This window comes from Aquila chrysaetos, chromosome 3 (assembly GCF_900496995.4).
Source record: "Aquila chrysaetos chrysaetos chromosome 3, bAquChr1.4, whole genome shotgun sequence".
In the NCBI taxonomy this organism is placed as follows: domain Eukaryota; kingdom Metazoa; phylum Chordata; class Aves; order Accipitriformes; family Accipitridae; genus Aquila; species Aquila chrysaetos.
The window spans coordinates 67,623,984-67,651,463 of NC_044006.1; the positions used below are offsets into that span (position 1 = coordinate 67,623,984).

At 39.8% G+C, this 27,480-nt stretch overlaps 1 protein-coding gene across 6 annotated transcripts in view; it reads left to right on the top strand.

The window, feature by feature from the left end:
- The window catches only part of DIP2C (disco interacting protein 2 homolog C), a 337,185-nt gene that overhangs the window by 288,633 nt on the left and 21,072 nt on the right, over positions 1-27,480 (top strand). For 4 of the 6 annotated variants that reach the window (XM_030009286.2, XM_030009289.2, XM_030009288.2 and 1 more), the window contains 4 exons: positions 6,028-6,196; positions 7,152-7,322; positions 14,906-14,935; positions 16,636-16,697. In XM_030009286.2, coding sequence (XP_029865146.1) covers positions 6,028-6,196; positions 7,152-7,322; positions 14,906-14,935; positions 16,636-16,697 — 432 coding nt within the window. The remainder of the gene's footprint in view (positions 1-6,027; positions 6,197-7,151; positions 7,323-14,905; positions 14,936-16,635; positions 16,698-27,480) is intronic. The other 2 variants (XM_030009287.2, XM_030009290.2) reach the window with 1 other exon arrangement.

Sequence of the window (27,480 nt, forward strand, 5' to 3'; positions counted from 1 at the left end):
CTGACATGGGAAGTGAAGGATATGAACGTAACCATCTCTCATGTGTTTTGCAAAGTGCATAACTGGGGCAGGAGGAATGTAAAAGTGCATCTGCCCACACACTGCTGTGTGCCCATTTCCTGTGGAGTCTTTAGCCAGTGGCAATTTGTGAAAGAGGCAATTTGCATTTCTTCCACGTTACAATAGGTCTGTTAAACCTGCCTCAGGTCTACAAGGTTCAAGGGCAGCTGAAAGCCCTGAGTTACCTTGACAGCGAGTTCTGCGATGCATTGACAGACTAACTTGAGTGGTGCTCAAGTCTGAGCAATGGCTTATAAATACAAACTGTGCTGTAATGAACTGAGCTGGATGTGTTTAGCCTCTGCCTGCCTTAGGATGTCTCTAATGCCAATGCCAACAGAAATAACACTGCTGTCTGCATCCTCCAGTTAACCTCAGACTGTGTGTTGTCTATGCAGGGCAAGATGGCCATGTCTCTTTATTCTTCAATACTAAATAGAAACAGTGGCCAGAGTTTTAAAACTTGCTCACTTGCTTTAAGTATTTAGATGAAGAGACTTTGTGTTGAAATGTCTGAGAGCACTCCAAGTTCCACCAAGTGTATGATTCCCACTCCCGGTGCTGCGGGGTGATGTGTTTGTGCTCAGGAGCAGTCAACAACATGCTTCCCAATGAGAAGTTACACATCAGTTCAGAAGTGCCCAGGAGCAACCTGGAGCCATGTTAGAAAGATTCCCTTGTGAGCCTCAGATATTGCTGAAACAAGTCTCTGAAAGGAGGAGGTTAAAGCCTTCTGAAGACATGCCAGTAACAAAAAGTTCCAGTTAACCTCTGGCTCTCATTCTGGGCAGACAGCACTGTCCCAGCAGGTGGTGCAGGGACACCTGCCACAGGAACAAAATACTGGCATTTCAGTGTTGACCAAAGACTTACGGGTATCTGGTTGGGGTACCAACACCAGAGCTTGAGTTAAAGCAAAGTGCTGGGTTGTGGCACTGCTCTCACCAGCTCCCAGTACTCTGATGTGGAACTTGTAAAGACTGGACCTATTCTCAGCACTGGAAGCCTAGCAAGATTTATGGCTGAGACCTTTTCCTTTCTGGGAAAATCTGTGTGCCCTGCACAGTGATCCCTTTTGCTATACATTAGTTAAACTTCTCTGTGAGATATCTCTGTCTCACCAGTACTGATTGCTTATCTGCTTACTATGTGCAGTCATGCTGTTAGTGCACTGTATGCCAAGTGGGCATCTTTGGACTCTGCAGGTGGTGTGAGGTCCTTTACTTGTTCTCCAAAAGTCCCCTTTTTGTGCACATAGTGGGTCTCCAGCAGAACTGAAGATCTGATTTTGGCCCAAGTCCTATGAAGCCTAGGTCAGGCATATGCCCAAACACTCTCCTCTGTGGCCTGTACCATCCTTCCTACAAGCTCTGATCCAGACGATTGTGAAGGTTTTTGCTCAGTCCTGTTCAGGTTCCCTCAGTATGCAGATTCTTTTCACAGATTTTGAATTATGGGCATGGCAACTCAATTATTTTGGGCTCTACCAAATGGCCAATTCCCATACTTGTCCTGCATCACTAAATGCCAAATATCATCTGTAGAAATGGAGAAACTAAATGCATGTACTTAAAAGGCTCAGCAGTACCTACCTGCCTCCTGCAGGTAAGTGGGAAAGCAGCGCATACCACTCAGAAGTAAGGGCAGTGGCGGGTCAGTAGTCTGCCAGAATGCAATTGCAAATTGCAGTTGCCATTTGTCAGCATTTATTGCCCTGCTGAAATTTTTGGAACTCTAATAAAACCTCAGACTTCACTGTTAATCTGCCTCTGCACAATGTGGGGTAAATCTTCGATTCAGTGGAACAGTTAAGTGCCAAGGTGTCCTTCCAGGCATCTTCATATGCTGCCAAAACAGCCTGCCAGGCAGTGGAACCGGTGGTGTGATCAGATGGCACCGTCATACCAAAATGCATCCTGGTGCATTTAACTGGAGTATCCCTGTCCTTGGGCAGCCCTTGCTTAGTGCAGGCAGACAAGGCTCTTCACTTACTGCCAAAATCCAAGGCTTTGTCCACCACATGAATATTTTTTTTTCCCCCAGATTGCTTTTTAGTCCCCTAAAGGAAGACAGCATTTCCAAAAGGTTATCTTCCACCTCAGCTACCCTGTGTTTCACTCTGCATCTGCATCCCAAAAGTCATTGTGACAAGATGATGCGGGGATGCTCTGTAGTCAATCTCCTTTTTTGTCTTCTTTTTTGCCTACTCCTTTTGCATTTTCTAAAAGTGGTGGAGGCTGATAAATAGATGTCCAGGTCTGTCAGATAGTCTCTGCATTTCTGCACTGTGTCTCCTCCTGTTATAAGACTTACATCAGGAGATGGAGTTACTTTTGTGACAACAGATTTGTACAGCAGTGGAAGAAACAATCTTGCTTCAGTTCCTTCACAGTATTTATATAACAATTCTTGCACCTACTCCAATGTATCATGTATTGTTGCAATTTCAGAACAGTAATTTTAGCTTCTACAATTTATATTTAGGCCCCCGACTTTTCCTAATATCCTGTCTGATTTCCCTGATGCCACAGTGTTCACCACGATTTTGTTGCTTCAAGTATGAGAATAGCAAAGCTGACAGCTTAATCATCTCTTGATGACTATCATGTTTCAAGGTGAGATGGAACTATTTGTTCAGTACCTCAGCTTCAGGATTAACTACCACATCTAGAATGTACTATACCTAGACGTACCTACCAAACATCTCTACCATACCTAGAAGTACATGGAGGCAGCATTGACAGAACTTCCTATAGGTTTGGGACCATATCTAGCTTTATCCAGCATCTCCAAAGCAGCCTTCCACAACTGCAGTCTGTTGAAGTGCGTGGTCCTCTGCTTGCTTAGTTGTTAGCATCCATACTAAGCAAACAATCTCTAATATCTCACAGTGATTTGAAACCACCGGCGCAGTAGAAATGTTTCAACCAGCCATACAAGAGAGTATCTTTTTTTTCCTCAGCTTCTCTCCACCAAAACACTGGTGACATACAGCTTCTCAGGGGTTAATGTGGAAGTATAAAGTCTGCGAATTTGCAAGGATATGTGGCTACCAGGAATGTTTTGTTGCTTGGAGTGATTCACAAAACCTGCATAATGTTTCTGAGATTGATTCAGGGAGGTGAGCCAAGTTATGACTGACATCATGGTGACCAGGTGCTGCATAAACCACTTCAGATGTGGAACTGGCACATGCACACCAGAAATTTGTCTTCGTAGTTCTTCTCCTAGCTCCACCAACTGCTCTAGCAAATCATATTATATGCATGGGTTATTAAACCACAGCTCGGTAGGCAAAGCCTGTGTTGGTCATCAAGTTCCCAGGCATAGTATCATCTTTCTGTAGGTTTATGTACTGTAGACAAGAGCAGCCCATGTCTGAGGAAACAGAAAGTTTCCTTCCTGCTAGATATTTCCTGCTGCTCTGCAGTTTAATTCTGAACTCCTCAGTATTTCTGAGTCATTAGAAAACTCAGAAAAGGTACTAGCAACATCTTCATTTATTTCTGTCTAATCAGAGTGATTTTTTTAGTCAAAGTCTTACCATGAGTGTTTGTTACCCTCAGTCTGGAGAAGATGGGTTTATTTTGCATCCAAATCCTCATGCTTTGCTGCATGGCTGTTGGTGGGAGGTTAAGAGCAAACACAAGTATCTTGTTCAGCACAAGTTGATCAAGAGAGGGAAACAGTTCACCCCCACTCATTAGTGTTGCTGAGCCAGAAAAGATTTGTCTTTGGTGTACTTTTGTATTCCCAAATTTCACCATTTTGGACTATTTCCTGGTAAAATGCACTTGGAATCAATTTTCTGTTCTTGTACTGAAAGCAATGCAGCTTTTTCTTCCCTTATTACTATGGAGTTTGCGTGGGCATTTCTCAGTACAGGGATAAAGTTTGTTCTACTGGTTTTGTTTTTATTTTGGGATGTTCTGCTCAGTTGAGTAGGTGGCACTTGAGGGATCTTAATGTGGTTCTGACTAATAATTCTCCCACATTTGACCCCTGGCAGTTTGTTTATTATTGAGCAGATTTTTTTTCTTCTGATATTGGTTGCATCAACTAGAGGAGTTCAGGGACAGGGGGAAGGGTTTGATGCTGAATCTCTGTATACTGTAATCATACAGATTGGAGCCCATCCCAGGTTCTTACTCGAGTGATTACAGCTTCCTGTTTGTAAGAATTACGTATTTACCAGACAGATCACACACCTTGATTGTTTGTGGGGCCCTAACCTTAAATTTGCAAAGAACTAAGACCTTTCGGTTTTCTCTGAAAAACTTAATAGAATTGGCTGAGAAAGAGTGAAGTAATATTTCTAGTAAAAACTGTTACTACTCTCTAGCTGAGTTTGATCTGTCACTTGAGCTCAGGGCATACTCTTTTCAGGCTTGGGTAAGTTTGCCAACGTCTCTTTTCACATGTCTATGAAGCACATGCTCAGGGTTCGGTCATACTTTATTCTGATTCCATAAAAGCAACATAAAAGCATAATGCTTCATTTGACCGTTCTGTGCTATAGTCATTATGTCAACCATATCCGAGAACACATCGCTCCGTGGCAAGTCACTGGTCATGAATCATCAAGAGTGGCGTAAATGTGGACAAGCAGTCACAGATAAAATTTTTACTGTATGATGAATGAAATTATTTGAACTGTAGTTCGTACATATTCCATGACATCCTCTGGCTCATACTCCAGCAGAGACCTAAGCTATTTGGATTATTAACTGCCATTGTGGCTGGACTTGTATTCCTTTTATGCCTTTATCATACCAAGTAAAGACATCCAGGTCACACAAACCTTGTTCTAAATTGCACAGCTTTTGAAAGCACTCTCATCTGGGTTTGGGGGGAGTGCGGGCACTCACTCACCAAGGAGGGAAGCTGTGTGAGCAGCCCATCTTCAAGAATAGTAAAGGTGTGTATCTTCTTCCTAATGTCAAATGTTACGGAGATGTTCATATTCCTGAAAATAAAGTTCCATTTCATGTCTTACCTCGGGCACTTGGATTTGAAAACGTCAGCTTTACTTTACCAAGCTGGCATTTCAAGTTTTCAAGTCACAAATTAATTTCTCTCATGTGCATCATAAATCTCTGAGGCTTTATGGTCCTTTCTCAGAACTGTGATTTGGGGGTTTTATGCTATGACCGTTCCAATTTGAAATATCTACAAATCACAAATTAAGATGTGAGGGGACTGTAAAACTGATGGTAAATCTGCCTGTCTGAGATGAGTGAACAACATAGGACCTACAGGAAATAAAGACATCAAATTGGGAATAATTTTTTTCCTTGGGGACAATCTTGGTACCAGAGAAATTAGCTCTGTCATAATTGTTTCCTTCAGGGACCCTGATAAGTGTCTTTTCTCAATACTTACGCTCACTGGGTATCCAATAAACAAGAGATGTAGTATATTTGGGTTTTAAAAGTTCATAAAACTTTCACAGAATAAATTTAAAGCCACAAGGATTGTTAAATAGGGGCCAGATTTACTCCCTTGAAAGTGATTGCAAACCTCTTGCTTGCCTCAGCAGGAGAGAGGTTATTTCCATATTAAGCAATCAAGTACTCTTTTAATCAAGGTATCTTAAAATGGTAATTACTCAATCTTAATTATTTGTCAGCAACACATAATTTTTGTTGATATTATAATACTGTTTATTAGCACCATTAATAACCGAGCTATTTTGCTCTCTTTGGTATCTAACAGCAAAGTCCAGGGGCATTTTGAGTAAATTAGTATTTTAGGAGCATATTCTGTCTGCATTCCTCAGAGACCTGAAGGCATAGCAAAAACCAGAGTTAAACTTCATGTTAAACTACTGGACCTGTAGAGCACTGTAACATTATTACATGGTTTATCCAGTGCTGTGATGAACTTTTTATTCTAGTACCCTATAGCTTGTAAACACCTGTGGACACAGGCGTTCAGCGTGCGTTAACGAATCTTGTGTCTTTACAGCGTTTATTCAGGACACCAGTCTATTTTGATTCCTCCCTCAGAACTGGAGACCAATCCCGCTTTGTGGCTTCTTGCCGTGAGTCAGTACAAAGTGAGAGACACGTTTTGTTCCTATTCGGTCATGGAGCTTTGTACTAAGGGACTCGGTTCGCAAACAGAGTCGCTGAAGGTGAGTAATTCTGCCATCCTGCACAACCTGTCGTCTGCACGGTGGTGTTTGAGAACCTTCCCTGCCATGAACAGCTGTGCTAAATGTCTGCAGTGAGGAGAAAATCATCAGAGGGCAAGGGCAGCTTCCACAGAACCCATGTTATTCTTTGCCAAAGGCTATATATGAGTATCAGGGATTCTTTTTCAGATCACAAGGCTTTTAACATCAAGGAAAGGCTTTTATTTACCTAAGCTTTCTGATCTGTGTTGCAGCCTGTGTTGATAGGCAAGTGTTGGAAAACAGAGGTGTAAACGTCCAAGAGGCCCAAGGAGTATTACATTGTATATTATGTTTTATGAATTCCCTGATTATATGAAGTACTAGTTTGGTTTTGGCCCCTGTAGTTAAATAATCACATACTTAAAAGTACTGTATTGTTTTAACTGGATTGTCCTCATTGGGGTGGGGGGGGAATCTTCTTTTTTCCCCAAAAATTAAAAGCCAGGTTGCCAGTTACATTTCTGAAATCATCTAGATTTTCCACTATGCTACTGAAATAAATTAGATCTTGGGATACTGATATTTATGATGTCTCCAGCCCTTACCGTCCTCGCTTAATAATTTCCTAATCAGCTTTTCCAAGGCTAGACACTGCTTCCTGTTTGCTATTATTCACTGGCTTTCTGAATTAATATTGGGAAATAGCATTCCCTCCCTTCAGAATTAGCATGCCCATCTCTTCCTACATGCTAACATTGAGATGACAAGCAAGTATATCTGCTCTTCTACAGCTATTAGACTGTCATCTGGCCATCCAGCCTCCAGGAAAGATAGAAATTATACTGGCACCTTAGCCTCTATTCTGCTATTCCTCTTGAATCATAATACCTACATAATACACTTAATGTACTACTAATTTTTTTTATTAAATCTGCCCATTTGTGGCCTTTGTTACATTTTAACTTCTTTTTAGGCAAGGGGACTGGACCTTTCACGTGTACGGACATGTGTAGTAGTGGCTGAAGAAAGACCTCGGATAGCTCTTACTCAGTCATTTTCAAAATTATTTAAAGACCTTGGTCTCCATCCACGGGCTGTCAGCACATCACTTGGCTGTAGAGTTAACCTGGCAATATGTTTGCAGGTAAGATTTTTCACTCCTTAAGCTCAAAGTTGTTTTAAGAAAATGGTTTTCAGTAAGAAGCATTCATTATATTTCCTTTGGCTGCTCAGTTGTAGAAATACTAAGAAAATGCATGTGGTACTTAATGTTCTTGCATATACAGGTAGTAAATTTCTGTTACTTTGTCAACTATTCATCCCTTTCATGTTGCAATCATAGCATTTATTCTGCCCATGAATACAGTAATTCAGAAAAGCGCATGGCGCATGGTAGTGACAGAATGCATCCTCTGTACTCCAAAAATAGTATTTAGTCATGTAATGTAGAATCCGATTTCCAAGTTCTTACTTCAGAATGTTACAAAATGGATTCCTTCTGTTTATAAAATAATCCCAACCATTACTTAATTAACTAGATAGGTATTTTCTGCACACGGTTTATTGCTTACAATGGAAAATTATTTTGCTACATCTCTTTCATTCTGTTTTGATCCACTAATCAGGAGAAAGTATCTAGGGGTAATATAGGATTTAACTTGCATTCTCCAGGAATCTTTATTGAGTCATGATTTTAAGGACAGATGGAGCACTGTAGCTATCTGGTCTGAATTTCTGAATAGCCTTTGGGTTTTCACTCAATGATAACTACACCAAGCAAATAGTTTTAGGTTGATCTGCAGTATATTATTTTATCTTAGAGGATTTCAAGTGACGAAAGTTAACTTGCATTTTTGTAAGGTGTTCAATTTTTAATTGATTTTGCCTTATTTTTAGTTTAAATTTATCTGGCATTAGATTCAGCCATATTTTATTATATTTTTCTAATCTAGAATAAAGAATCTAATTTCTATCATGACTCTAATACACATCTTAGTCTTTGATAAATAGATAAAGAATCTTAAGACTTGCTTTCCTGATCTGTGTCTCATTTCTATGACTCCTGATCTCTTTCTGTTCTTCACATCTGATATCAGAACTTCACATATTATTCCTGTACTAATGCCACAGGTGTCCTACTCAGAGATAATATGACTTCTGACTTAATAATCTTTTTAAATAATACAAGAATCATCTTCTGCATTGGCAGCTGCATTGGCTGGGAGCTCCATATCCACTTGGTCACCTACCATGTCTCCAACCTCTTCAAAGTCACTGTCTCCCCAGTAGAACTTGTCTGTACTCTATATGGTGCATCCCACATTTCAAATCTGGCAGTTACCTCTAGTTTACGTTAAAGGCTTTCTCATGCATGTAACATGCATAATTGCTTAGGTGTGGAAACCAGAACAGATCTTCTCAGTGACACTGCAAATAAGGCATTTGCTGTTCTTTTCCTGATTGTAAATGTGAAGATTTTTTATTTTATCAAAAAAATATGACAAATACAGGTTATGGGTTCAGCACAGACCAATATGTCTGTGCATTATGCCTGCCTTAGCCTCTTGCCCTGTTCAATATCACTAAAGAATCCTGGCTTTCATCAGACCTTGGCTAAACATGACCTTGTAGTTCAGCATGTTACCACAATATGAACACAGGAGGTATGCCGCATCTCTAGTACTGCTTGCTTCCTCTCTCACTACCAGCAAAGTATCCCTTCAGCCTAGGGTGACTTTAATTATTACTATCAAACATATGACAAGGCAAAGCTGAGCAGGGTTAAAAGTAATTCTGTGTCCCAGAGGTAGAGTTCTTTAGTTTGACATTCTGTAATTGCTGCCATAAATATTCTCCAGAAATAAGAGTTGAAGAAAATCTCCTGTAGTCTCAAAAGCAGCACTTGAATCCTTCAAAACAGTTTTACCCTGATAAAACTTAATAAGTAGTCTTGTGAGAAAAATACATCTTGTAGGTTAGAAACATCTATGAACTCAAGCAGCAACTTCCCCCACATTTCTGTCATGGATTTGATACAAAAAGTACTGACTGAGGTTTTGAAATCTCTTCTACTGAATGTTTCTTTGCAAGAATACAGGCCGTTTTGTTTCTTTCTCCATATCTAGAGTCCTGGGTGATGACAAGGCAGAGAGAACAACTCAGAAAACATCTAGGATATCTTTAGGCACTCCCACCTGAGACGGCACAATTTGGATGGTACCAGTTTAGGCCAGTTAGCAGGTGCAGGTCAGTGTGCTTTCCCAGTCAGCAACCCAATGAAGCTTAAACACTTGGCTGGGAGGGGCACAGCAGGCAGCAAGGACACTACTTTCCCTCGAGTAGAAAGGGAAAACAGAGGAGAAAGAGGTGAGCTGGTTACTTGGTAACAATAGTTTTCTAATTTGCTCCTGTATCTTTAGCCATTTTGAAGTGCCCATGGGAGGAGGGTAAGGAGGGAAATGATGGCATACCTTCATGGCCAACTGCTCTGACTTTCCCAACAGATCAGAATGGGGCCTAACAGCTCCACCCTGCAGCTCTGGTGGAGCTACTTCTGAAAAATAACTGAACTTCTCTGGCTTCTGGTCCATGGAGGGACCAGACATGAAGGATGCTGTAGATAACAAGGACATTTTAGCTGCAGAAGTTTGCCTGCCACTAATGAAAATCTCCGTTTCAGGCTTGCAGTGATCTCTGGACTGTTCATGGTGGCTGCTTCACTTACAAGATAAGTCATTTGTTCAGGACAAATAATAAAACCAGGGAATAACACTAAGCAGCAGTAAGCCAGGTTCAGTGCCCAAGTATGCCTCATTGGAAGTAATATTGTCTAGGTCTGTTGGGATGGAGTTAACTTTTCTCACAGCAGCCCATATAGAGCTGTGTTTTGGATTTGTGACTGAAACAGTGTTGACAGCACACCGGTGGTTTAGCTATTGCTGGGTTTAGCTATTGCTGAACAGTGCTGCACAGCATCAAGGCTTTCCCCGTTTCTCAGTCTGCCCACTGCACCACCACCCCACTGCCCACAACGGGTAGGCTGGGGGAGAGCAAGAGGCTGGGAGGAGACACAGCCAGGAAAGCTGTCCCAAGCTGACCTGGGATATCCCATACCATACAACGTCATGCTCAGCATTAAAAAAGGGGGAGTTGGTCTTCCAAAGTAGCCATTGCTCAGAGACTGGCTGGGCATCGTTCTGCTTGTGGGAGGCAATGAGGGATTGCTTTCGCATCGCTTAGGGTTTTTTCCTCTTTCCTTCAATTAAACTGTCTTCATCTTGACCCATGGGTTTTCTCACTTTTGCTCTTCCTATGCTCTCCCCTGTCCTTCTGAGAGGGGAGTGAGCGAGCGGCTGGGTGGGTACTTCGCTGCTGGTGGGTCAACCCACTACAAACGTGCAGGAAAGCTGAATACACTCAGAGGAACTGAAGTCCTAATCAGCATGGAGTTAGGCTGGATTTTTGCTTGACTGTGTATATCTGCCTTTTGATTGTGTTAACTCATTAGCTGAAGTTTGCTTCTTAGATGGTTCTTTACAGAAATTCTTGAAAGAGTTATTGAATCAAACTGTAAAAGTGGATGGCTCTCTGAAGGAATATTATTATTGATACTGACTATGAATTTAAAAACAGCACAGAATGAGAGTCTTGAGTGAGGTGATTAACAGCCTGGCTGATCACAGAGCTTAGTGTCAGGCTTCATGGAGTTCTAGTAAGATGTTGCATCTCAGTTCGTAGGACAAACTAAAAGCCATACGCTGTCTAAAGAGTGATGTGGCTGGAATGAAGAAAAGCCATTTCAGAACAGGCTATATTTAGTAATGTTACCCTTCCAAGTGGAATGGTTTTTGAAGCATTTAAGCCGAGGGTAATTTGGCAAGTTTTAAAGGGGTTTAAAAAATTACTAAAGGTGTTACTTAAAAGCATCACCACAAAACATGTCATTTTGATAGAGAATATAAAGATACAGGATTGCATCTTTTGAAGCATCTGGTAGCAGACATTGCCAAAGACTGAATACTGAATTAGACTGAATGCTCTTTCAAAACTGTCTGGAAATTTATGGCTAGTGATATTCCAGAATAGCTTGTGGGCTATTCTGTTTTCTGGGCTGAGGAACAGAATGAATTTTAATCCTTGATCAACAATGTTCCTGAAATTAGCATTGTCTCCAATAGGTTCCAGAAATGGGTCACGATTTCTGGATTCTTCACACTGCATAAAAATACTTCTAAAGATGTTTGAGTCAGTAGCATCTGCCTTTGCTTTTTTTCTTCCAAGTTGTGTCATCCATGAGATCAGTGTGTGGTTCCTGGAACACCATCTTCCACAGAGATAACTGTGATCCAGCCTATCCTACGGTCTTTCTAAAATATGTATCTACTAATCACCTTTCTAAACATATCTCAATATTCAACTATTGACCCTTACCAGCAAAAAGCCTATCAAGGTTTTCTTCTCCATGGGCTGCCTCTAACAAAACTTGAATGTGATCTTTGATACCTTATTCACTTAATTTCCAATTTTTTGGGCAAATTTAAGACTCAGGTGTTTCAAGGGGAAGGTATCCTGATTTTTTTCAAAAAGCATCTACTGTTGTTCCCCCCTCCAAAAAGAAGGGTGGGGTGGGGGTGTATGTACATGTATGTGTATGTGTCTCTGTGTGTGTGTATAAAAACTTCATAGCAGAATTTGACCTTTTATTAAAGACTACCTTAAAAAGGAAATCATTGTGATGATCCCTTTGGTACAAAACAGCCTTAGTCTACCAAATGATCTTAATTTCAGGATTAAGATCACTGACAGACTAATGCATTGTCATTTGTATTCATTTCCTCTCAAATTTAGAGCAAATTTACTATGTTTCTTTTGATGTAGTCATTTTGGACTAGATTTTTAGAGGTGTGCTTTTGAAAATAAATAATTCTCTCCATTTTTAGGCACTTAAATACCATTAATGTCTGACCTTTTATGGCTATATAGTCACAGATAATGGTCCAGGGATTTCTGAGAGGAAAAGATTGCATCCAGCATATTTTAATTCTCATTAACTAGCATCTTAGCATTCTCAAGAGAGAGAGGAAAATAGATATGAAAAGTAGCCTGTTTCTTACAACAGCACAGAAGGTTCTCTAGGATTTTAGCTAATTTCCATTTAAAAACTTGAAATAAATATTTTCATTTTATTCAACCTGCTACTCAATTTCAGTTGAGGAAAAACTTCTAGAAGCTGTTCATTTTCCTTAGTTAACCCTGAAAACGTACTAACAAATCTGCCCAAGCTAGAGCAGGAGAGCAGGATTCATCTTGCTTCTTTTATGTCACCTCTAAGTGAGACGGCAAGGTTAAGTGAGTTATCCAATATCCATCTATAGACAGTAGAATCAAAGTAGTACTTCAAGAGAGAGCTTCATTCAGCCTATTTCAGATGCCCATCTTAGGATGGAATTCATCACCATCAGGAGATACTTCCTACCTTATACTGCACACTTTCTTCTTTGATGGCTGAAGTTATATGAAGTGAATCCTTCCCTCACTGTCTACCAGAGGGAACTTTGTTAGTAAATTTACAGCTTAAAGTCAATGCTTCTTTTTACTTAGTGATAGATCACTCTTTTTGAGAATCTTCCATACTAAAAGTAATAAGGCATAGCTCTGCGAAGAGTGCAACAGGAGACCATGCAGTTTATCAGAGGTATGATTCACACTTAGCACTATAGTACAGCTCTGGGTGAGTTGCCTCAGATTCTATGTTTTCCCACCTTTACTATGAGTCATGCCATGAAGTTCTTTTCACAGCTCCAGCTGCTGTGCTTGCTTATGTGAGATTAAGTGTACATTAAAAATTCCATATCTGAGCATCACTGGAGCAGAAGTAGACTCAGAGTAAACATTGAGGCCACATCCTTAGATAGCAAAACAAAACAAAACAAAACAGCAGTTATTTTTAAATTCTTTAGACTTCTGATTGCCTAGTTCCTGGTTTTTAACTCTGGGGAAGCAGGGGAGAGCATGCAGCTTGGCCTTTGACTTCAGTGGAAATTAGGCACAGGCCGAGTGCTGGGACATGGTCATCCCTACTGCTGACTTGCTGGGGTAGTCCTCTGTGCAGTTTTGACCTGCAATGTTTTCCCAGGGAATAAAAGCCTGGCATGTTGCAGAGGTTTGCACGGACCAGGGGTGGTTCACTGGTGGCAGCCTATGCATCGGCTGGAGATGCATTTAGTCCAAGGGATGTGACTTATGATGTACCCGTTTTCAGACAGAAAATGATATTTAGCCCATTTTATTTCCTTGAACACTACCTGGCATGTCCTTAGTAAGTATCAAATACAACAGAAGTCATGTTGGTTTTTTTCCTGTTACCAGCATTACAGATGCTCTCTATCTCAGTCTCGCAAAATAAATGTGCACAGACAAATTGAGTCAGTCACTCTGATCTTGACTAAGACTCTGCTTCTTTTGAAACACTTTCAGAGTTTCTCAGCTGCAGCTGGCCGCAGAAGGACAGTGCTGAGAGTTCAACTGCTGTTTTTCAAGCCCTTCCTTAGTTAAAAGCCATATGAGGCTGTGGTACTCTCAAAGTCCTGGACCTGCAGTATAGTCACGGGCAATGAATTATATAACTGATGGATTTCAGCAATTCTCCTGCTTTCTTGCAGTTACACTGCAGTATTCAACCTGGATTATTAGTAATATTTCCATTTTGGGGCAGCAATGTAATAACAGATCCATCCTATTTTTTTTAAATGCTTCATCTTTCCCTGCATCCAAAATAAACCTGTTTTAAGATGCTGCTGTAGTCTTTAACTTTACTGGAATTCAGAAGTTTGATGAGAGGGATGTGGGACACCAATGCTCTCAGAGCTGTTTATTTTCACAAGTTGTAGGGCAAGTCCCACTGCAGCCATCTGGTGTTAGATGCTCCACGTGACAGTAGCAGCTCTGTGTAGCATCTCGTTGCTGCGTTATAGATCATGTTGGAGAACTGATGGGTTTCTACTGGCTTTTAATTTTACTGTTATTTATATGATTTACACTGTTTATCAGAGCAGAATAGACTAGGAATGAAGAATTATTGAACTATGAAGTTACTCCATTTAGTTATGGTCTTCTAGTAATTAGGTTGTGCACGAAGCTTTGTTTTTACTTCACTTTAGGAGCAGGTTAATCTGTATGAAACAAGGTGTAAGTATCTTTCTCCTTTGTATACTAATTTTTTTTTTTTGTAAAAAGTGAGCTTACTTTTGATTTCCAGAGGACATCGCTTACAAACTTCTTTCAGTAGTGAAATGGTAGACCTGGAACCCCTGTCTTAATGGATGTGCATTAAAATAGCAGGACCGTAATATTTACTGACTTCTTCACCAAAACCAAAAAAAAAAATCAGTATACTAGACACATGTTTTCCACTAACAACGTTGTCTGTAGTGTCCTAAAACCATTTAAGTCTGTTTGTCCAAGGTTAGCAGTCTACAGCTGTCTCTTCTGTTGCTCTACTAAAATGTTGACACCTCATTTTTTACTTTTTTTAACCTTTAATGGTATAATGGTTAATTTGTAAGATTCCTGTATTTGACATTGTTTTTCTTTTTATTTTACTCCCTGCTTTTTGCATTCTCCTCTTTTTTTTCTCCCACCCTTCATTCCCATTTTTTTATTATTATTTTCGTCTTGTGTTACCTTCTTTCCTTCTCTCCCTCATCCCTGCTATTCCTGCTGCTATAGCCTCACAGGCTGGGGAAGCTGGCCGAGCAGGTAGGGGATTTTCATGTTCCCTCAATACCCACCTATCAGCTTCCAACAGTGGGACAGACTAGAAATTGAGTCTGGAGATTTGGGGATTTTCAGATCCTTCTATGAAATGATAAACAAGTCCAGTATAGCTTTATCTGGATGCAGGTTTCATCAAATATTAGCTGTCTGTTGTAACAATTTCGTTCACACTGAAAATAACAAATACCATAGTGATTGTCTTTGATTTTCAAACTTGACTGTTTCCATTGTTTTATAAATCAATTCAGGTTTAGGGGTTTTTTTAAAAGATAATCAATTTTTCCTTGGTTTTGTTTTTTTTTTTTCAACATTGCATATATTTCAAAGTTCTCCGCTCAGCACTAGTCTGTTACACTGCTGAGTTTACTAGTAGACTGAAAATCATGTCGTTAATAGCTAGAGAGGATATTGTATCTTGTATTGTGTATAACAAGCTAAAGAGGCTAACATGCATGTGCAGCTCTATTACTCTTTTTCTCCTCTGGTGGTGGGTCACTATCAGTATCTGTACAGTAAGTATCAATTGGTAGTGGTAACTCTTTTCCCCTTTAGTTACAAAAATTATCTATTTGTGGAACTCCATCACAATTTTCTGTGCTCAACAAATTGTAGAACTACCACCCAGCATTGCAGAAATGCAAAATTGAGCCCTAGACATTCCTAATGTGAAGAATTTTACACTATAATATATCCCAAATGGGACAGATATCATTGGGAGTTGATGTTGCCTGATATTTTAAGTAGTGAACATCTAAATAACTGATAAAACAGAGTTCATGCACCTGTAGATTTCCAGGGTTAGGTGAATTTATCTGCTGAAAATAAAATTTCCAAAGTTCCAGTGTTCCAAAATGAAGTTTTGCTTTTCTTCTAGCTTTCTGCTTAGCAGTGATGTGAGGTATGCAGCAGAGAAAAGAGCCGTAGACTAGAGCATTGAGAATTCACATGATGTTCATTGGTGATGAGTTTGAAGTTTCAGATAAGGAAAGATCATGGCAGGTTACAAAACTGCAGCAAAACTGTGGGTGGAAAGGCCTAAAAGACTGTATCATCTCTGCATGAAAGGAAACTAGAATTAGTCTACTGCTTTTCAAGTAACTAAATATTGTGACACAAAGCAAGGATTTAAATTATGCAGTGGAAGACTGAAAAGGAACAGAATAATTGCTTACAGACCTTCAGTCCACATTGGTTCATGTCATGCGTGCTACCTTTACTATCTTTAGCTTCAAGTATATTCTCTGTTGCATGTATGGAAGACTCTCAGTAAACCATGCTTCACATTCCTGACCATGTGCTTCTGCCATTAAACTGTGTCTCCTCAGCAATTTCCGCGTTCCTTTATATGGCAAAACGTGTTTAACATTTTTTGTATGTATCCACGTGCTGATTACTTGGCCTTCTGTAGCAAATAAAACCTATGTTGACACGTGTTTGGTTAAGTAGTATGGCCGCTTGATGTTTTTCCGAACCCCAAGGTAACAAGTACCTGACGGTAGGTATGTTTTCCAGTGCTCTTTCTGATTCTGTAAAGCTGAGCTTTGTTTGATGAATAGCTTAAATATAACTTGTCATTTGATTAGCATAATTAGCAGTGAAATGAACGTTCGGTTATTTGGGGTGTAAAACTCTTTTCTCCTCCCAGCCTTCAGGTTCTGATTAGCTGATGTTGTTGTTCACAGGGAACATCTGGACCAGATCCCACCACAGTGTATGTTGATATGAGGGCACTGAGGCATGACAGGTCGGAACCACCTTTTTCTTTTTCTCTAATACACACAATTAACAGAGTTTCTATCAAGAAAGCTACTTCAGCACACCTCAGGTCCCTGAAAACCTTTGTAATCCTCATAAATAATTTGTGCTAACTCCTACCAGCAAGCAGACATGGACATGTTTATTAGCTGGTTAATTAATTTTACCATTGATAAAACTGAAGCATCTGACATCACCACTGCAATGACTAACAAGATTCCCTGCTTTTGTTGCCTTCAGAATTTCATGACACTTGTATTCAGGACCTAGCCGGTCCCTAAGAAATGGAGTCCCGTTGGGCCTCTTAGCTTCACAGAATTGTTTCTCGTGGGTTGGCAGCTGTTAGCCAGTGGGGAGACCATGGGGGCATTTTGCTGCAATTCTTAATGCTGCAAGACTATGAGGAAATGGGTTATTGACTTCAGCCATTGTGAGCAACCACATTCTGTAACTGTGGGTATTTTCTAGTTCTGTCTTTAATGTTAGATACATATACAAGAAGCAAGAACTAAAATTTACCACTAATGGTATTAAGAGGATGTCTGAAATCGTGTGGTTGGAGGGAAACTTGTGATTTTAGGTGTAATTTTAGAAAATACCCATGCATATATATTTAAGTTTTCCAATACTCTGGACAAAAGGCTAGCAGGTAGTCTCTTTACAAAATTTTAACAAAAAGTTTTCTATTAACTCTGGAAAAGGTGAACATTTAATTGACAGTGTTCACCAGTTCTGGTTCCTCTAAAACATCATCCAAATAGGGCTTTTGTTGTTGTTGTTCTTTTTCTTTCATCCTTCTTAAAAGCTTATGTTGTGGTTTAACTCCAGCCGGCAACTAAGCACCACGCAGCTGCTCACTCACTCCCCCCACGGCGGGATGAGGGAGAGAATCAGAAAAGTAAAAGTGAGAAAACTCGTGGGCTGAGATAAAGACAGTTTAATAGGTAAAGCAAAAGCCGCGCACACAAGCAAAGCAAAACAAGGAATTCAGTCACCGCTTCCCATGGGCAGGCAGGTGTTCAGCCATCTCCAGGACAGCAGGGCTCCATCACGCCTAACGGTGACTTGGGAAGACAAACGCCATCACTGCAAACATCCCCCCACTTCCTCCTTCTTCCCCCAGCTTTATACACTGAGCATGACGCCATATGGTCTGGGGTATCCCTTGGGTCAGTGGGGGTCAGCTGTCCCAGCTGTGTCCCCTCCCAACTCCTTGTGCCCCCCCAGCCTGCTCGCTGGTGGGGTGGGGTGAGAAGCAGAGAAGGCCTTGGCTCTGGGTAAGCACTGCTTAGCAGTAACAAAAACATCCCTGTGTTATCAACACTGTTTTCATCACAGATCCAAAGCATAGCCCCATACTAGCTACTATAAAGAAAACTAACTCTATCCCAGCCAAAACCAGCACTGCTTAACAGAGAATTTGTTCCCCTTAGGTGAATACCAACTTTGGCTATATCAAAGTGACCAGCTTAGCACTGCAGGCCTAAATTATCCTCTGGGTAGTTAAGTCAGATACACATACAGATATTTTCTTGTAGCACATGGAGTTTGGCAGGTAGAAGAAAGGAACTGAAGATAGTTGATTCTCTCATCACTTCTTTATTCCTTTTGCACACAATGTTAGCGACAATAATGCTTATGTTTGATCTGTCCTTTTGGATACTACGGTCTGCATAACCCAGCCATAGAACACTTGGTCTTCTTGGCCCAACAACTGCGGTACTGTGTAGACACATTCCATGCTCATACTAAACCCAGCGACAAAAAAAGGCCTTTTTTGTAAAAAGGTGTTATCGTTATGTGAGCCTACCATCTCTGCATTGGACTTTTGAAAGGAGATTCATTTGAGAAGTTGAATGATTTGTGTTGTAAAAAAGAAATGAGAAGTGGAGCATTTCTCTACCTAATTGAAGAGCAAACACTGTGACCAGGACAGATCTCATCCAACCTGAAGTGGTCTCCTAGGCTCATTCTGTGGTCACTGGAGAGGCGTGCACACCACCAGTGTGTCACAGCTATCTCAGACATGCACCAGCATGGGATGAATTGACCTTTAATGTACCTTTCTTTCTGTATTGATGAGGAAGGAAGCTTACATGACTAACTTTGGAAATCAAATGTTTATTTTTTAATAGACACAGTAAGCTGAGACTCACTTACCCATAGGTTTGCTCTAATCTCAGAGCTCTGAAATGGTTGAAGATTAAGTTGAACACAATGTAGATAGATATGTGTAAGCATCATTCAAGTGCAGGAGAAAGAGCTAATGAATCATTAAAATAAAGTTGTAGCTATAGAGGAGAAAGAAAAATGCAAATGTAGATTAATTCCTTATTTGGAGTTATTTTTTCTGAGAGGAGAAAGAAATTTATAGAATATTCATTGCAGGGGAAGTATATAGAAGCAAATAGAGAGAGAGAACATAACAGTCACAGTTAATAAAAATTATAAACAATAAAAATAAATTTGTATATACTTATATCGAGGAAGTAAAATTTACTGTTCATAAAAACTGCATAAACCATGGATATACTATTTCCCTGCCTTAGCATGTCATTGAGAAGTAGGCATCATTATCAAGATCAGATTTTGCAGTGTTTTAATTTATATTTAGTGACTAGTTCTACAGAACATGAAAGAAGACAATCTTTAGAGTTGGCTTCTCAGATTGTAGTAATACAGATTTTAATTTGATGGATTAAAGCTGTGCCTCATTTACTCAATCCTGTGGAATTTAAAGTAGATTCACGGGTCATAAATTAGGGGACAAAACAACTTTATTTGACATAGTCTCTTCACACTTGCTGTTTCTGACCATTTTAGTGGAACTGAATGTCACTACTGCTTAACAGTAACTGAAAGATTGCTGTACATAGCTGTGAGACTGTATAGTAACAACCCACCACGTCTTTGCAGGTCAGCCAGTCCCCCAACAATATGAAAAATTTACACTGTACACATAATGTGAGAAAATTTTTTTCTTATTTTATATTTTAGAAGATATTTTCCAGAATGTGAAAAAGAGTGAACTACTTTTTTTTTTTTTTCTTGGCATGTGTTTTCATAACACTTTCTAGTTGCTGCAAAAAGCAGCTGTAGTTCATCTCTTTGAGATTACTCAAATCCTATTCACATCTATAAGAACTAATGATCAGGTTTAATACAACTATTTCAAGCTCACCTGGTAATTATGTGTTTGCACACTTCACAGCTTATGAAAATGTTGGTTGGTTGATGGGAGTTGAAATAAAAATACCTGTGCTATGTACAATTTGTGTAGAGCTCTAGGGGTGGTCGGTTGACCAAACTAGACATTTCCTCCCAGCTCTCTGTGGATTTGGATGGTTTGCTTCTTAGGTCAGGTTGGATGTTCTCAAACACCTTTCTGTGTGTGCCTTTGTGTGGTTTTGAGCCACCGGCCCAATGGTTTAGCTGCTGGGACTCTGCAACTCTGGCCATAGTTGCCAGCTGAGGTAAATGCCTGGGACCGGGCTCACCTGGAGGTTCAGGAAACTTGTGGCAAGGGGTTCAAGCACTCGGTCAGTGGCTGGCATCGGTTATGGTACTGGAAAAAGGCTTGATTGCCTAGCTCTGAGCATCTGGAGCAGTTTTAGGTGCTACAGCTACTCCAGCAAGGTCTCCCATAGAGCACGTGTTCCATTTGCTAGCACTGTTGAGATGTCCCAGGCACCCTGTGCTGTCTCAAATGGCATTCGACACCTCTTTTGGGAAACTGAGTAACATCCTAATAGCAAGAGTATACAGCTCTGGCTTGCTTTTGGTGACAATACATCAGTATTGTTGTACTCTGCATCTCATTGATCAGACTGTCCTTAGATCAGAGTGTCCTCAGGATGGCCAAGAAAGAGTGAGCAAAACCAGGCAAGTCCCACCTTGGCTGTTTAATAAAAAAACAGGAGAAGGCTCCTGAATTAGCACCAAGTGGCTGATATGCCCCTGCACTGCAGTGCAATGCAATTTAGAGAGGTTAACTCAGATCCAGTAGGCAAAATAGGTGGATTAATGCTTCACCGTGCATGAGCTGGCCTCGCGGCAGGCTGCACTGGCACGGCATGCCTGGTCCCAGTTGCTGACTGTGCAACTCAGATCATGTAAATGTGCCTGTGTGCTTCTGCAGGGATGGCAGATGCAACAAAACTCCAGGCGTGAGCACCCTGTCTGGCGGTTGACTGCATTTCTCTGCTGCTGCCTCTGGGAAAATAACTTTACCCACCCGCCTCCCCCCCCTCCCAAAAAAAGAAATAAAATAAATATATTCATATTCTTGTCCTGCTGTCTAAACTGCTGATTTTCAGATCACTCCATCATCGGTTTAGACCAGTCATGCTCTCCTCAGAAAGCTTTTCAGATGTTAAGCACGAGACGCCTAAATATGCTAAAAGCTGAGAAGTGTTTGGAAGATAAGAGAGAGAGAGAGACCCTTTTCTCATCATACCAAAACACCAAATATTTGAAAGATGTTGGCTTTTATAACACTTACATGCTTTTGTAGCAGTAAAGATGTAAATTTAAAGCCCAAGCATCCGTTTTATCCAGGATGTTCTAAAACAATATGTTCATGTGTTTATAAAATTAAAAATGTCCAAAAAAGAAATACATCTCTGATATTACCATTAAAATTTTACAGCCTCTTCAGCCTTAACAGCAGCTTAGTTCTTCATAGAAAAATTATTTATTGGCAAAAGGAGCCCCTTCATCAAACTGAGAATAGACCTCATGTTTATTCCAAAAAATATCTTCCTTTCACATAGACAGGGCAAAAATATGTTTTAAGTGTTCTTCAGGAGGTCAGGCTGGGTTTTCAAATGTTTCAATATATTTGCAAATATTCTAAAACATATTTTTCTTTAATAATTCAAAACTGTTTTCAAAATGTTGCTGTTTTAACCTGCTAGTTTAAATTTTGAAATTACTTTAAATTTGAAATGAAGCTGATATGACTAAGAAACAAAATATGCAAAATGTTGAAAAATTTTGACTGCTTTGAATTTTTGCTCAGATTTTTAACATAGGAATTTTTTTTCTGTGTTTCTGTATCTTTCATATTTAAAGTGTTATATAGAGGATTTCCTCAGAAGTTTTAATTAGTGAGCTGAAAAATCCATCTGGTGATGGCTGAGGGACATCATTGATCTTCTCCTAAAGTTGAAACTTCCTGCAAATCCTGTAAAAATAAACATCCTCTTGCATCCTAACATTGTATTCTATAGCAAAACCTTATCCATAAAGAAAAAAAGGTTATGAAAATCACTGTCCTGCCCTAGGTGGGGCAAGGAAAGATCTACTTTGATATCGGAGTTTATTTTAAAAGCACAAAAAAGTAAAAGGTAACAAATTCATTGCAATCTATGTCTACCCCCAAAAGCAGGTAAAAATGTCACTAGTCTTCTTGTTCAGTAGCAGGTAGTGACAACTTACAAGCTCTGATGGAGTGGAGGCTTAGACTTCTAGGGGGAGAGAGCCACTAATCAAGACACATATGTATTGATGAAGATTTTGATACCATTTTGCATGCATTTGTAATAGACAGTTTCCCCTTAATTTCACTACAAATTGTGTATAAGCTGATTATTGAACTACATCCACATTTTGTACCAAACTGGGCAAGAATGAAGACTTTCAACCAGTGTTAGTAAACACTGTTCTCAATGCAGGCATCCTTATCCCTTATATCCTTCTGATCCTGTCTTTAAATTCCTGTATTCCCTTTGGTGAAATAATAGGTGCATTAAATGATCATTTAAATCACTCAGTTTCATCTAGTTAAGTCTGTATTTTTTTCAGTAGGGTTAGAAAAATGGATAATTTAATTTATTTAACCCTTTTGTGGTTTACTAGATTTCCTTTTGAGCTACATGTAATGGTGAGCTACTTGGATAGTTTCTTGGTCACAGACATGGTGAGGCAGCTGGCAGCAAAGAGGAAGCCAAATCCAGATGTAGGATATTGCCAAATAGACTAGAAGCACCAAGATGTATTTGGCTTCAAGTTATAAATTTTTTAGTCTGGCTATCATTCAACATGTATCCATAGTGTCTCATTTAAACTCCCACTCCATCATTAGAACAATTATTTTAATCTGATTACCCTCTGTATTTATTAAACAAGCAGTTTGTAGAGCTGTACAAATAGGTGTCTTCTCTTCTTATGTGGTCACTGACATGTTCCTGGAGTGATGCAAATTGGTATATCTCTTAAAAATAAGTGACCCTTATATATACATATGTCATTAGCAGACTTGATTTCTTAGGAAGTCATTTGTATGTTGTGCTAAATCTTACTGTTCGCTTTGGACTTTGGGGGTGTTCAGAGATATCTGAACTTCCATCAGACTTGCTCAGACATGTCTCCTTGACAAAGGTGATTTCAGGGGATGGAAATTCTGAACCTCATTGCCCAAGAAAAGAAGGGAACACTTGTAGCATTTCAAAGATATGTGAAAACAGTTACTTAGGATTCATTTTTATAGATTGCTTATACACGGAGCCCAGTCTCAAATGCAGGCTCTGTCAAAGGGAATCACTTAAGGCTTTGGCTTCATTTTAATATATTCCAGCATTTCAGACTTCATGCAGGAAAAAAAAAATAGCCTTTTATTCTGGCTGTCAATTGTTTATCCTTCTCCTCCATATTTTACTAAAACTTACATATTGTGTATACATTGTTTTGGGTAATACCAAGCAACAAAGCCACGGGAGCTTTTTTTCTAATTCTCAAACACTTCTACTCCATCTACCTTGAAAAATACTTTTATTGTAGGGTTACCAGACAAAAGAACTACTTAGCTAAATTATTATCTAAGCTATAGCCACAGCAGTGCTCTGTAGCACAGTCGCAGCATGGAAGATAACCATTCTATAGTCACGTAGTAAGGAAAAGAGACTGGGGAGGAGATACGTGAGAAGGAGACATGCTAATGGCAAGTGACAGTAAAATAGTTACCTTTTGTGCAACTTTAATTGATTAATCATACTTGAAAGCCATTTGCCAATGGTAGCAAAAGAGAAACTTTGAAGAGTGCTCCCTGATGTGCTGGGGAGCACGAGCAGTGCTTTTTTTAGCTCTTGTAATGGGTTACAGCGTACAGAGCCCGGTCACGGGTTACAGAAAATCCCAGTCCTCAATTATTCGTTCTGTGTGGGGTCCAAAGGGGTAGTTAAAATCTATTATTGCCCCCTTTGACACCCAGCCTCCTTTTCCCTTGCAGTGAGATTCAGTAGGTAAAGTGTGTAGAGTATTTTGAGGTTTGAAGTACTGTATACCTGGTGAAATGTTCAAAACATAGACCTCACAAGTCATTGGCCTCAGAAAGCCACCAGAGCTTTATACACAATAAGCTCAGTTACAAATTGACACCTCCAGCAGTGCCATTCCGGTCATCCTGAGCTTCGAGGATCTTCTCATATGTGTGGCTCCAATTCCAAGTTTCACATATCACCCATGCTTTTTTTTTTTTTTGGTTGTCTGTTGCTTTAGCTCTTCAGGTTTTTTTCTGTTACCACAGAAACAGGTTTTTCATGGAAGAACTAAAAGATTTTCACCCCCATGAAGTCAGCAGAAGAGGTAACTCAGTTGAGGGGCTGAGGTATTTAAAATAAAACCTAAGTCCCTCAAAGTTTTAAGTATGATAAGTAACAATGCAGTTTTATTTTGAGGAGTCTTTGTAGAAACATCTGGCTTTTAGGCATTTTGCCCATTAACTTGCAGAATCTCATTAGTGATTTTAAGCTGTCTGTCATGGTACTGGCAAAACCCTCCACGTTCTTCATGTTTTTGCTCAGGAGAAGATACAGCCTTAGCCTTTTAGCAGCATTGTGTTTTGTTTCTGCCATCTAAACACTGCTGTCTCAAAAATCCCCTTGGCACTGTTTCTGATCTAAGGGAAACAAATCTCCTAGAAAGAAAAGTTAATTCGGGCTGATAAGCATCATATCAACACTTCCAATTCTGACTTGGAGAAGTCCCGGTCTCTCTAGAGTGGAGGAAAGGTTCTGTCTTGCTGTTCCTGCCTGCGTCAGGGGACAAACCAAGAGACTTTTTCAACCTCTGTGCACTGGATAGTAAGTGATGAGGCATAAAGCTGACAACCTGGGAAACTGAAGAGGAGTAAATATCGTCTAAGGGATTGAGCTGTTTACGTATGAGGATCCAGAGTTACAACAAAATTTGTAAATGTACTTACTTTAAGAGCTTTGAAAAATGCTTCATGTTTCCAGGCATAAAGCAACTTCTGTTGCAGGGCAGGAGAAGGGGTCAAACATCCAATAACTTTCAGATGGGAAGTCACCCCCTCTTGTCCCAATCTGTCTGAGCTGTGAGACTAAACTAGGGGGATGGGAGCCCTACAAAGCAATTTCTGTGCTTTCTAAGGCAAGATTACTAGCTCTTGAAGTATTTCCTCCCTTGAAACAAGTCTGTTTCTTCCTTGATAAAGTCATCTTCAAGGGATCAGAATATTATGATTTTAGTGGAACAGGACAATAAGAGTTGGCTTTAAATGTGGTTTTTGAAAGAGGATGTGGTTTAGCATACTTTAACTACAAATCGAGAAATTCCAGTTACATTTCCCTGGAGGGCTTAGGGGAAAGAGAATAGTGTCACGTGTACCAAGGTAAGACGAAGACAAAGGGAAAACAAAAAGCCATAGCTTTCCTGGAATGTAGGTGTACTGCAGTTGTACGTTTGTGTAGTTGTTTGCAAGTGCCATTTGCGTGTCATTTTTCAAACATAAATGAAAGAACTAGATGGAAAATGGTTCCATTTTTGTTTGTTTTTACAAACCAGTTTTGAATTTCCCAATAATATTCCAGCTTATTAAAATACACCAACATTTTTATTCCTGAACAATGTCTGATGCTGTTAGAAAAACAGGGATCTCCCATTTCAGAGTATACTGAGCTTCTTTGGTGTTACAGGTCCTTCTCTTTCAGTCATGCTACTTACAGAAGCTGGTAATTGATAAAGCAAGCTGACTGCTTACATTTCTGAGAAAGATTTGTTAAAAAATCTTTATTTTTTTTCCCTACAAGCCATACTTCTTTCTTTCTCTCTCCCAGAGTTTGCCTTGAGTCTAACCATACAGTTACAGGAATGTCTTTAGAAAAATCAATATTCATTCTTCCATTTTCTTTACAAATAAAATCTATTATGTATTTGGTTTGTACAGGTAGTATATTCTGAAGCATAATTTGCTTTCTTTCCCTCATTATGGTATATACTACTAAGGTAGCACTAAACAGTGATGATTTCAAAATGCCAAGTGATCAACAGAGTACATTTACTGTTTCAGTAGTGGAGGAAAAAGCGCTGCTTTCCCATACTGCTACCTTAGAGTGCATTTCACAATAGAGACATCTGCTTTGGAAGGAAAAATACTTAATGAATACATGTAAAATTTGGAGTGAGCCTTTGTAGCTTCTGCAGGACTGTGGTATGCTATGAGATGGAGCTTCCTAAGTGCTTTCCACCCCTCTTTCCTTTCCCCTCTTCTCTTGCCAGCCTTTGCGGGCCTTTGCTGTCCCACACACTGACAGTTTTTTGCAACAGATAATTCAGCAGAGGGTGCTGTGCTGGTGGTTACTCCTGGGAGAAATGGGCTCTGTCACCTTTGGGACCCGCTCCAGCTTTGCTAGCCTCAGGCACTCGTTTGGCTCCTGTCATCAGTGGAGTCTCTGGCTGTAGGAATACTGAATGGTTAGTGTTGGGAAGGAGAGCTCTGAAAAACAGTAAAAGCATCCTTTATTTATATAAAGATCTGTCACTAACTTGGTTAGAAATGTAATATCTTCTTAAATGGCTCTCTTCAGTACCTCTTAATATGTTGCTTCAAGCCTCACATATCCTTGATATTGCATATACTAGAAGTGTCTGTTTGCAGATGAGCTTACTTATGCGAAGAGTCTTGTGAAGCTGAGCCAGGGTTCCCAATAAGCCTGTGAAAAGGACAGTCCCTTTTCGGTGCCTTCAGGTGTATAAGGTACTGCTGCTTGTTGGCAGCGCTGACCTTTTCTTCAGAGTGGTAATCTGCAGTTTTAATTAAACTGAAAAAATAGCTCCATGTGTTGAAGATTTCTATGCACAGGAAATGTCCCTGGTGCTTGTTAAGGAGAGGGAACTTTCTGTAAGTTCGTCCCCAAAAATTTGGGGTGAATCAGCTGGTGGTGTGAATTTTGAAGGTTGTAGCAAGATAAGGGGACAGGTGAAAGAGAATGACTTGATTTCAGAAATTCCACCTTTGGTTACATTGTGTGAACGTAGAATATGAATATTGCATTGGGGAAGCTAAAATTATTTCTATCATTTGTTAACAACAAATAAGCTAATTCGATTAGATGAGGATGTTTTCAGATCCCCAGTTTGTTATAATGAAAGTTTTCCCTATGGGTGGAGTCTCTTTTTCTCAATTAGAACTGGGAAGATAAAGTGTTATGAAGTAGAAAAAGCTTATTGCATTAAACAGAATAAACAGAATACAATTGTGATTATGAAAAGTGCTGTAAAAACAATTAGTGATAAACACTGGGTCCTGGGAGGTTTGTAATCTAAATAAAAAGATAATAGCTGATAGCAGCATTATGCCTGTTTTTGCAAATGTGAACCTGAAGCACAGAGAAGGGTGATGGTGTGCCTGATGGCTCACCACAGGTGTGAGGTAGGGCCAGGAGGGAGACCAAATTCTCCAGAGTCCTGGTCCACTGCATTCACTTGAAATAGTTGTGTGTTGTGCTTTACACAATATGCAAAGTTAATTT